The 12,732-nt window shown below is 35.0% G+C and overlaps 1 protein-coding gene across 1 annotated transcript; it reads right to left on the reverse strand.

Moving 5' to 3' along the window:
* Nucleotides 1–2,952: 2,952 nt before the first annotated feature.
* Nucleotides 2,953–10,559, reverse strand: LOC120083371. The gene is made up of 7 exons (XM_039039103.1): nucleotides 10,184–10,559; nucleotides 9,777–10,002; nucleotides 8,532–8,655; nucleotides 8,075–8,409; nucleotides 6,562–7,807; nucleotides 5,877–6,070; nucleotides 2,953–3,461 (listed from the first exon to the last, which is right to left on the reverse strand). The coding sequence occupies exons 1-7, from the start codon at nucleotides 10,288–10,290 to the stop codon at nucleotides 3,366–3,368; spliced, it is 2,328 nt and encodes a 775-aa protein (XP_038895031.1). The 5' UTR covers nucleotides 10,291–10,559; the 3' UTR covers nucleotides 2,953–3,365.
* Between the last annotated feature and the right edge of the window lie 2,173 nt (nucleotides 10,560–12,732).

A 12,732-nucleotide genomic window follows, 5' to 3' on the forward strand; every position in this document is an offset into this window, starting at 1 on the left:
AATTTACCATAACATACACTCACCATGCTAGCATACAACTAAAGCCTGGCCCGTGGATAGTTCCAGCGGTAAGATTACTTACCTCAAATAAAGTCCAAAAGTTAAGTCAAGCGAACAAACTTCTTTCTAGCTTTCCACGACTTTTGAATGAGATCTTAGAACATGGACAAAAATCGATCTTAACCTTTAAGTCCAATTTTTAAACAGTAAATCATTCCCAAATTACCAGCACAACTTACCCAAAAGTTTGTTGAAACCACATCCAAATCCTTTTGACACCACACTTTTGACTTCAAAGTTTCTCCAAACTCGATTTTAAAGCCCAAACAAATATGTGTCAATAGATTGAAACAGAACACCATTAGCTCATAAATCCAATTAAAATAGCACAAACTTACCCCAAATCCACAAGTTCCGACGACCCTTATTGTTGGCAGCACAAACGACGAGAAACGACATATCTGAAGCACCCTTGCGTGACTGACAGCGAGCGACCCAAAAGTGAGGCGTAGTGGTGGCCGCCTGGGTGTGGGTCTTTGGATCTGGGCATGAACGACAGCGAAGCTCAAGACTTTGGGCAACGACCTACAACCCATGGAGACCAGCGCGGGCTGGCGAGTGGTACCATCGGGGTTCAATGGTCGGAGACGCGGCTGAGGAGAATCATACGAAGATGGCACAGACGTGAATGACTGGGTTTATGCAGAAGCGCGGCGCACGGTAGACATCCGATATCCGATCTGGGCGGCGACTAAAGGCTGGGCGGTGTGGCTGAGAGAGTTTCGACTCAGATCTGGCGGCTGATGAGGCTGGGTGACTGAGGCGGCAGCGGAGCAATGGAGGTCGGGGAGGGGGTCTCGGTGACTGCTAGAAGAAAGGGGGGAGAGAAAGAAAAGAAAAAGAGAAAAAAAGAAAGAAAGAAAAGGGAAGGATTAAATAAAATAATATATTTTATTTTATTTATGTTATTCTTCTCCTAATCCCTATTATTTTCTTAAATTCCCTCATTTTTCAATTTGGAATTAATTCCTACTATCAATTTCCAACTTCAATAATCAAATTACAGTAATTACTCTTAAATATCCAAAATTCCAAAAAAAAAAAACCCTCCAACTAATGAAAATTACTGAAATTTCAAATAATAAAGTTGTTGAAATTACATTATTACTAAAAAATGTGTGGGGTGTTACCGAACAAATTTGACGGTGCCAATTCAAGATCATGTTCCCCACTTCTATCATTTCCAAATAATTCATCAAGTTCAACATTAATATCTCTATCTCCATCATTTTCAGGTTCAAGAATGACTAAATCTTCATGATGCATCGACATATTTATTATGATTTTTTCAACTGTTATAGTTGACCAAAAATATGTTAATACGACAAAAAAAATTATTTCTTCCTTTTTAAGAAATCCAAATATTTTTTTAAATCAATCCAACAAATAGCCCAACAAAATCATCCAAAAAAAATAGCCCAACAAAATCCAATTTCTAAGTTCAAACATATAAGATCTAAAGATTATACATTTAAATCAACCCAAATCTAAGATCCATAAACTATGCATTTAAATCAGCCCAAATAAAAACAAAATAGTATATCCATGAATAACCCAAATGAAAACAAAATGATATATATATATATATATGAAGCAATCTTCATTTTTATAAACAAATACATATATTGGAAAAAAATAAAGAAAAAAATTTACCTAAGGCGGATGACGACAAAGATTCAAGATAGCAAGTGGTAGATCGGCCCACAGCGGCAGTAACAAGAGAGGAGAAAAAGGTAATCGTGAAGACGACAGACAACAGTAGATTTAGTGACCGACAATAGTGGGGAGGAAGAAAAGAGAAAAAGTCTCAGATGGGGGAAGAGAAAGGGGCTGCAGCATTTAAGGGACCATGGTACACGACTTAGGGACTTAGGGTAATCATAGACCTAGTCCACGATTACCTTGGTCAACTGCATGACTGCCACATTGGCAGTCTACGCGTGCCAGATCACAGGGACTCGTGTACCGAGTATACGATTTAAACGTAATCGTGTACCGAGTACACGAGTAAGAAACCTATTTTTGTCAATATTATCCACTCAACCCTATTTTTATTAATAATTATTAAAATAACATTGTTTTTTTTTTAAAAAAAAAATGTAATTTGAGCTTAATTTTCAAAAGAGTTATAATTAAGGCCCTATTTGATAACCATTCGATTTTTAGTTTTTTGTTTTTTTTAAAAAAAATTAAGTCTATAGACATTACTTATACCTCTAAATTTCTCTTTTTTTTGTTATCTACTTTTTACCAATGGTTCAAAAAATCAAGCTAAATTTTGAAAATGAAATAAAGCAAAATTTAAAAACTTCTTTTATCTTTTGAATTTGACTAAAAATTCAATCATTATATCTAACAACAATGCAGATTATTATAAGAAATGAAGAGAAAATAGACTTAACTTTCAAAAACCAAAAACAAAAAAAGAAATAGTTACCAAACATGACCTAAATTATCATTTGATAACAATTTGATTTTTTAAAATTAAGTTTATAAACAAAACTTTTCCTATTGATTTTTTTAATTTTCTTTTGCTAACTACTTCTAAGAAGTGTTTTCAAAACCTAAGTAATGTTTTGAAAACTTGAATTTTTTTTTTTTAATTTAGCTAAAAATTAAAATGCTTATTTTAGTCGGATAAAATAAGTTGAGAGAAAACAAACACAATTTTCATAAACCAATAACTTAAAAAGAAAATGTTATTAAATATGTTTAGGGACCGTCTAGATTGACTAGAGAAAAAGGTTTTTATCAAAAAAACCATTTTTATTTAATATTTTTGACAATTTGTTGAAAAATACACGCCAAAAACTATTTTAAACAAACTTTTAGTCTCACCAATGTGAACAAATTTATAATAGTGCTACACTCGACTTTTTAGTACAATAAATGTGGAAGTATGAAAAATTTCAACCTTCATCCTCAAGAAGAATACAAACAAATTACTAACTACGCTCTAAATAGTGACCTTATAAATTAATGACAATAGTTCGATAACTCTCTAAATTGATAGCCCTCAATTTGTCACTCTCAACTTCAATACTATGTTCCAAGAAAAACTGCAATCTGGCAATGGAGGTCGAGTCAAAATTACCTTTACTATTACAAAACCCCACAACTATTATGAGAAAAAATAGATACTGATATGACAACAGATATATTCATGGTAGAATTTACTCAATAGGGAGGGAACGGCATGGCATGAAAAACCCTTCTCCAAAGGGTGTTATCTCATAATACCTTAGAAGAGGCAGAAATTCAATCCTCGAAGCTCTGTCAGGTTCATATGTGACTGAAAGCAGTGTCTAATGCTTGGTGCTCTCGTTAGAAACTAGACTGCTTTTCAATTTCTTCGCAGAAGACGTGAATAGATTTCGAACGGATGTAACAGGATCATCAACCTGAAAAAGTAAACACGGTTTTTAGAGTTGATTCACTTGAGATGAAACTCATAATAAAGAAAATCTTCTGTGCATGTGGACACAAGGGCAAAACTACAATAGGGCATTTAAGAGAATAAGTTCTTTAAGTTTGAAGTTAATATATATATATATATATATACAACCACTTTCATTGAGAAAAAATGAAACAATACAAGCACGGGCATACAAAAAACCAAACCCACAAAAGAGAGAAGTCCTATAAAAAGAGACTCCAACCAACTATGCAAGAGAATGTCTATGGAATAGTTACAAAAGATCCTCAAAATCGAAGCTGACAAAGAAACGTGATAGCGAATGCAGGACCAAATTTCACTAGGATCCCTATCTCTCCCTCTAAAAGTCTTGTCATTTCCCTCGCCCCACAAAGTCCATAAAATGGCACACACCCCAACATGTCATAAAAAATGACCCTTCTCCCCTCGCGACAGATGGAGAAGGAACTCCTCAATCATACTACAAATACCCCCTACGAACCAAAGAGACGCCAAACATCTGGAAAAACAGCTCCCAAACTGAACTAGCATACTGACACTGCCAAAGGATATGATCCAAGTCTTCCCGTCTTCCGACAAAGAAGATAGCAGAACGACCCAACAAGCAAAGATAATTTCCTCACCGTCAATCCATCATATTAACACGACCATGAAGAACTTGTCAGGTAAAAAACCTCATTTTCCTAGGGATCTTAATCCTCCAAAGAATCGAGAAGACCGAAAGACCTATGAGAGAATGATTAACCATACTTTGAAAAAAGGATTTACATGAAAATCCCTCCAAAGGACTAGGATTCTATACTCTCACATCCCTTCTCCCAATTCTAAATGTATGGCTTTCAAGTAAGACAAGAAGAGAGGTCACATCCACCATTTCCCTATTGGAAAGAAGATGACGGAAACTGAAAGAAAAGGAACACGAGCTCCCAGACCAAACAAGAAAGTCAACCACAAAATGATTCTTTTTGGAAGATAAGTGAAACAATATCGGGAATAAAGCACAAAAAGGTCTCTCTCCCCACCCAATGGTCTTCCAAGAAATAAGTGTCCCTCCCCTCTCCCATCACACAATGAACAAGGTTAACAAACGAAGGGAGCTCTTTCGAAATATCCTTCCACAAGTCCTGATGTGTCCCTCTACTCCCTTTAGCCCACCACTGGAAAGGATGGTGGCTATGAATACTAGCAATAATCTTGTGCCAAAGAGAGTTGGGCTCAAAGAAAGAAATGTCATAACCATTTGCCTAAAAGAGCTTTGTTACATGATCTAAGGTTTCCACTCTCAAGACCCCTCTTGAGATCGACTTCTCCACAATTTTCCACCTAACCAAATGAGCACCTTTACCTTTCCCTTCATCAACCCCTTCCCAAAGGAAGTCATGCATTAATCTCTCCACATCCTTACAATCCTTAGTAGGGGCTCTAAAAAGGGAAAAGAGGTAAATAGGTAAGCCAGATAGGACTAACTTGATCAAAGTGAGCCTTCCCGCTTTGGAAAAGAAACCTCTTTTCCAAGAGGCTAACCTTCTTCTAACTGTGTCCACCAGTAGATCCCACAAAGCAATCAACTTAGGGTTACTTCCAAGAGGAAGACCAAGGTAAGAAGAGGAAAGGTCTCGAAGCTCCCACCCCACCATATCCGACCATCTTCTAAGCTTCCCAACCTCACAATTAATCCCCATTAAACTACATTTACTCCTACTAATCTTCAAACCATAAATCTCTTCAAATGTTGGAACTGAGAAATCTGTGTTTGGGGTGTAGAGTTTAGGATGTAGAGTTTGGGGTGTAGAGTTGTGAAGATAGAATTTCTCAATAAATGTGCAAAAGAAAAAAAGAGGGAAAGATTAAGTTCCTCGATAGATGTGCAAATTTCAATCGTGAATATTATTAAAGTAGGTGGAGTTGAGTTATTTAACACCGACTTATAAAATCGGTGGGCCAAACACCCCATAGACTGACAACTACTACTCCAATCATGTTGATTTATGCCAATATTTTATTTTATTTGGTTTTATTTATTGTAATTATGCGGTAGGATTCTTCCCTTCTATGTCAATATTTTCCTTATTAAGTTTGTATTCTATTTAAATTAGGGCTTTGTACCCTTGTAATGAGAAGAAAAGTGAGAAATAGTTTCACAAATCATTATCAATGAATGCTATGGATTAACTACTTGGGACTCAGTTTACTGAATTTGTTCCAACACAACTTCAGTCTACAACATGGTCTTTCAAAAATAAGGTTACCATTTCTAACAAGTGAAGGCCAAAATGGTATTGGCAGAACCAATCTACCGTGTCATGCCATCACTCTTCTGCATTATAATATTAATAGAGTGAACATCTATGTTGCTCGACTACTGGACGTTCATACGTACCTTAATGAGGGACGCTGATGGAGCGTTCCTAGGTGAATGTGGTGAAGAGTTTTTTTCACGCTGTAAAGCAGTTAGGGTTTGTTTCCATCCAGGTGCGACATTTCCTGTGGCAATCCAAGGGCAAAAAAGTCTGTGCTGCCTGATTGGATCGAACTCCATTATACTACCCAATGATACACCCTTAGAATAATCCTCTGCAAGGAATAAGATAAAAGTAATGAAACGTGATTCATCATATAATTTATCATTTAAAAATAATGACTTGGGAACGGTAACAGACAGGATACGAACTTGGCAGGACAAAAATACATGTACAGGGTTGATTATTTTAACTTGTTGGTTGGCCAGCTGCTAGGATAGTCTAGGATAAATTATATAGAGAATTCCTACTCGATCAATCTAACATTTGATACTTTATGCTGATGTTCAGGCATGCATGGGGGTATCGTTAGAAAGCAGAATACTTGCTCATAGACAACTTACCTCTCCACTTATTCCACACAATTTTTCATTCAAACAATTGAACTTGAATAATTATTGCACTTAGATCTGCCAATACCACTGAATTAAAGCACAAAGCCACCGAGTATCTTAGGGGTTGTCTTACCTATGGCCATAATAACTAAAGAATCTATAAACATGCTGTACCATTCGTGGAAAAAGAAGGATTAAGAGAGTGTGGTACCTCCACCATGGGCAATATGCTTGCTGTTCACAGAGGTATGCACTTTGTCAATGGTGTCACCTCCTCCACGGTCTTGGTTTTCTGAGGTAGTGTGGTTATCAGAACCAAGTTTGTCTTTCATCGATTCATTCATACGGGCAATATCTGTATTTGTATCAACTTCAAGGCATGAGGATTTACAAGGGGTCACCTGCGAGTCGGGCAAAGAAACCTCTTTGCTATTTGAAGTATCAGTTTCTGAAACCTGTTGTGAATCACATTGGTAAGAGACATCAGAAGGCAACTCCTTTTCGCTGCATTCACTACTTGTAATCATAACAGCATCTGTTGACGTCAAAGGATTTTCAACTGGAGAAGGTAGGGGATGCAGATCTGCAGATTTGTTATCAGAATCCGACCGTATTGAATTCTCAGCATTCTCCAACACTTCAGTTTTCTGCGCAGGAACAATCTCTGTCCTCTTTACTTGAGTTTCTTCAGTTGAACCATTCAAACTAGATTCAGGTAAGCTTCCCTGATCAGTAACACTCGTACCTTCCAACAAAGGGGTCTGATCATCACCAGAAGTACCGCGTCCAGGATCAAGTGCTTGATTCTGTAACAATCTTATGTCTTCTGGCTGATCAATTTGTCCAGTACAGGTCGTATCTTCATTGCTTTTGCTATTTTGTAACATATTTTTATCCGAGGAATCAGCTTGGACCATTTCTTGGTCATTATACACCCGCTCACTAAATTTTTCATCATTGAATAGCCTAGCCCTTAAACTTTGGCCAATTACAGGCAAAGTGATGGTGGCCTTGAAACTCTGTCGTGCAGGGGTAGGCCCCCCTGCAATTGTTGAAGTTAATTTTGATATACCAACATTACCAATACCTGCATGATTGATGATGCTCGTATTGGCTGAGTCATTAGTACCTGATTCACTGTTTAATTCAGTGGGTCCAACCAATCTGATGATCTCCACAGGCCTAGGAATTGTATGGAAATTCCATAATCCAGCGCTAGCCCCACAGAGCCGGCAATCTAAAACAACAGAATTGGGCTGAGATTGCAGTTCACTAGAAAGCTCAGCAATTCTATTCCCATCTACATTTTCTTTGGTGGCAGCAGTGATGAGATTGACAGTAGGACGTGAATCCAAAGTGGTGGATTTCTTGAGAGATTGATCTGACCCCGTCTTGCAGTCAACTACATAGGGCAGTGAACGGGGTTCCCATCCAAACAAGCTAATTAGCTTTAGAGCCTGCAATATTTTAAATTTAGTTAATTTCATTGAGAACCAGAGAACTTTTCTTAAGAATTATGGGGAAACAATCTGTTACATTTAAGGGAAAATCCAAGTACTTATATCGTTTTGTCGCCAGTATTGGTCCTAAATTTTAGTAAAATACAAAGCCAACCTCAGAAAGAGTGGCAAAGGTTGAGAATAAAATAAATGACAATGATAAACAACTCCTAAGAAGATTTGTAATTACTGGAATTGTAGGGATCGATGGAGCAAGAGCAAAACCTGATAGTATACTTTAGCAGTATCTGAGTCATGTCCATCTCCTAGGTACTCAGATTTGTTAAGAGAATCATTACCAAATTCCTCCGAGGTTAATTCTTCAAGAAATTGCTTGAGATGGGGACTCTTCGTCCATTTGAGAAATGAAGACGAAATAACAGGGAGAGTTGAAAGATGTAGTAACATAGAATAACGCTCCCGAAATTTATTAACTAAAATTGGAGGAGGGGTAGGAGGAAAATCAGCCAATGCTTCATCACAGGCATTATCTATCCAGGGACAGAGTAACTTGTGCCCATTGTCCAACTTTAAGCTAAATACCAAAGCAGCCTTCTCAACTGAGAGGGGGAAAACACAGAACAATTCATCTTTAGTGAAAAAGAAAAATGGAAAGAAAAAAAAACAGGGACAAACGTGTCACATTCTTGCAGTAATACATATGTGTGGTAGAGAATCATACCTTGTTGCTGATTCCAAGAAGATGGAGTAGAGAAAAGGAGACGAGCCCCGCATGATTCACAAGCAATCGTATCCATATCTACATTGATCCAACCTCTTCTAGCACAATTTATAGCATTTACCACCTATGAAAGATTCAAAATTTTCTAATATTAGAATCAAAGAATATCCAAACTGTGTATATGTTTTTCATAGAAGAGAAAAAAAGGGACATTAACATAAAATCAGATATTTGCAAACTACATATAGAACCATATACTCTCTCCAAATTCATTGATATGGAAATACTGAATACCTAGTAAAACCAAATAAAAGTCTACTGAAACAAATCACAACTCATAGAGAAATATTATACAGTGTGAAAGACTGATCAAATATAGACATTAAAAGGAGAAACTTGAAGGGCAGGATGAAGAAACATCTGTATCATCACTAAGGGAATATGGAGATAAACAGAAGGTTTATGCAGATATAAAAAGAAAACGTTTGTGATCAAGGATACTATAAAAGGTTTGGCATCCAGAATTTGTTTTATACTGAGGCAAAAAGTAGTGATAAGTTCTCTGAGAACTTTGTACAGAAGAGTGTTGTGAACTTGAATATTAGAGTGTGCCAGGAGAATATGAGATAATAGAGAAGTGAGGGCATGAATGAAGTAAGAAAAGATCACGTAAAAAATTCAACAACCTAATGAAAAATAAGTGAAATATGCGCATAGCCAACAAAACATCATTTCCAATTGCCAGAGAGAATAGTTGAGTTATAAAATTTTTCGATCCGACCCTGCTTGCTATAGTATTTATTTCCTAATCAGAGAAGAAATGAACTAATTTCCAATAGTCAAGAGGGTGTAGTTGAAGCACAAAACATTGTCATTGACTTGAATGTGGTTAATCTTTTAGAAAGAATCAGAAGACACTGTAAACCCGATCCTCTTCTCCATTGCCCAAAATAGATATTTCCTAAAATTGTATCACGAAAAAGAGAACCCCACCTCCACCGAAACTTTAAACTGTGATCAAAGGCAGTCCACCGAATACAAAAAAAAAGGGAATTCAGCTGAACTCCAAAATATCATCAGAAAACAGAATTGAATAGCATATATTTCCAAGGAAAACCCACGACTATGAACCAAGTAAAATATCCTCTAACCGAACGAATAAGCACAAACACTACAAAACTGAAAATTGAAAGTAAAGGAAACATCCGTACAATGTTAAGAAGAAAGTGGAATAACTGAACCAACCTTAGGTTTACCAAACCATGTCATGGATTTGAATGTGGTTAGTCTTTTCGAAAGATCTCCACGGTCCCAAGGCCTGCATAATGGAGCATCAGAGGATCCAACAGAAGCTGAAGAATGCTTCTGCAACGCCTCAATTACATCACTTTTTGACCTCAGCTCTCCCACCACCAAAGCAGACGAAGAATATGGCCGTTTTTTCCCTCTCGACAATTGTACTCCGGATGGACTAGCATTTGAACAAAAATATTCATGTTAAACAGGATGAACAATCACGAAGTTTAGCCAGCCTATTGCCAAACCAAAAACACAGAAACTAGCTAAAATCAGCTTATACTTTCATGTTCTCGAGAACTAACACAAATGGAAAAACACAATGAGCTAAGAAAATAAAAGAACAGCGAAAAAACCTGGAGGAGGAAGGGGAAGATGCGGAATTTGAGTTTGGAGTGGGTTGTGTATTCTGAAAGAGCTTGTCCATGATGGAATGAAATCTCTTCTCTGAATCCTGTGACATGGATTGATTCGCAAATCAAAATCTCGACGGAAAATTAGGAGTTTGCGACGAAGCTGCAAATCGAGGGCTCCGGCAAAATTCAATCGTGCGGCTTTTTCTTCTGTTTGTTTGTTCGGCTTCGGCGACTGAACGTAGTATCAATCGGTCTGTGTCTCCGTCGCCGACTCGGCCCTCACTTTAGAGATGGACGGCAATGGCAGCATCTGTAATTTTGCATCGACGCCATTGATTTGATGATCTTAAGATATGTTCTTATAATTTGACAATATTTCTTTTGAGATTATTTTAGTTTAATACTAATTCCAATCTCAAAACTTTTGGTAGAATGTATAATTTTGTTCATTTTGTGTCTAACAGATAATTATTTTTTACTTGAAATTTTAAGATTTAATTAGTATTTAGATTTCAGTGTCAAAATAAACATAGTATTTATATTATTAAAAAATTTGATTCTTCTATCCCATCTATGGTAAAAAAAGAAATAATTTAATTTTATTCTAGCTATGTTTTAAGTCAATCAATATTTTAGAGTTCTAAAATTTGGAACATTTTTTTAAAATTACAATTTATTCTTATGTATACACAATTTCAAGATTTAGTGTGCAACCATATTACAAGTGTCAGTGGAGCTCAATATTAGGGGCTTGTTGGGAATCATGCATAAGATCAAATATGAAAACTACACAAAAAATTTACTAACCAAAAAAATATTTTTTATGATATTTTAAATTGAACCTCACATGAAATTTATCAAGCTTTAATAGAGAAAATAATTTAATTAGCAGATACCTTCAACTAAAAGATTAAATGTTCCAATCTCCGATCTAGAATATTGTTTTCATGATCTCACGAGCAAATTATTTTCCATAATTTTCCAAAGAGTTGGTCGCTTTTTTTTTTCATTCTTTTTTCCATTTGCTAAATACCAAATTATCCATTTTTCTATTTGATTTTAGGTTAAAAATCTTTCATTAACCATTAAGAAATGATCACATTTATCTATAATGAGTTTATAGACTTTAATTTTGCTGAAATTCTCGAACTCGGACAGTATTTTGTGTCCATAAACATTAAGGTTCTGTTTAGTAACCATTTGGTTTTGGTTTTTATTTTTGAAAATTAAGTTTATTTCATCTACATTTCTTATAATGATTTGCATATTTTTTTAAGTAAAATGGTTGAATTTTTAGCCAAATTCCAAAAACAAAAGTAACTTTTTGAAAGCTATTTTTTATAGTTCTTAAATTTTGGTTCGATTTTTTAATTATTTTTCAGAAATAAAAAATTTATCAAATGGGACATCAAGAATTTCTTTCTCTGTGTCATTCTTGATGCTTTGGTAGTAGCATGAGAGCCCAAGTAAAAGAAAAACAGTGTTTCCATTCTTGCAAAATTCAATATCATACAAGCATTTATGAAATTTCTTCAACTTCAATTCTTTCTTCTTCCCAATTCTGCAGAATGTTGTTAGATGACATTAACAAATTAAAAAGATTAGTTGAATTTTCCCTCCTTTGCTGTTTGTCTCACTCTCAATCAAGGTTTCTATTTATCCACAAGTTTTGTTTTCAAGGTTCCAACTTTTTCTTACTCCTTTTAGCCGGCAAAAAAAAAATTAAAGGTCTGTTTTATAATAATTTGATTTTGGTTTTTTTTTTTTTTTTTTTTTTTAATTTAAACCTATTTTATTCACATTTTCTTTTATAGGATTAGCCAAATTCCAAAAATAAAAACAATTTTTTGAAAACCAGTTTTTTTAGTTCTCAAAATTTAGCTTAGTTTTTTAAACCATTGGTAAAAGTAGATAAACAAAGGAAGAAATTTGGAAATAGAATTAGTGTCTATAAACTTAATTTTCGAAAAAAACAAAATAGTTACTGAAACTGACCTATACTTTCAAGTTTCTTAATTCAAATTCAAAGTAGTGAATAGAACAAAATGATCGAATGTCATTTCACTTGGATAGATGCAGGTTCAAGCTTTTAGTGACTTTTGTCTTTTAAGGGAATGGAAGAGGAGTTATTTCTAGGATTAGAGAAACTTAAAATCGAAAGTATGAAAAAAAAAAAAAAAAAAAGAGAGAGAGAGAGAAACGAATGATAAGAAGGAAAGATAAGTTAACGGAAGTGTTAGAGATTGACGGAATTTTGAAGTCAAGAATTAAATTGTTACCCGGACCAAATTATCGTTTTATGAACTAAATTGTTATTTTTATAAAAATTCAGGAAGTTATAGTAATTTTTAACCTTGATTTTATCATTACTTACTGGTTTAAAATTTATATTGATTATTGGTTAAGACATTTTCTCTCAGCTAAAATGTAAATTCATATTCTTTTACTCCCACTTATAGTTAAAACAAAAAAACAAAAAAAAAAAAAAAAGACAAAAACAAAAACTATATTTAGAGAAATTTGTTCAAATTGAAACCTTAAATCCTAAT

This window comes from Benincasa hispida, chromosome 8 (genome assembly GCF_009727055.1).
Source record: "Benincasa hispida cultivar B227 chromosome 8, ASM972705v1, whole genome shotgun sequence".
Classification (NCBI taxonomy): Eukaryota; Viridiplantae; Streptophyta; class Magnoliopsida; order Cucurbitales; family Cucurbitaceae; genus Benincasa; species Benincasa hispida.

Bases quoted from the DNA above. Each gene is read 5' to 3' on its own strand.
- LOC120083371 (XM_039039103.1), bottom strand. From the start codon at position 10,290: ATGTCACAGGATTCAGAGAAGAGATTTCATTCCATCATGGACAAGCTC. The intron at 10,003-10,183 runs GTTTTTTCGCTG...TTCAAATGCTAG, and splicing joins TCTTCCCCTTCCTCCTCCAG to TCCATCCGGAGTACAATTGT. The intron at 8,410-8,531 runs GTATGATTCTCT...TCCCCCTCTCAG, and splicing joins TTCTTGGAATCAGCAACAAG to TTGAGAAGGCTGCTTTGGTA.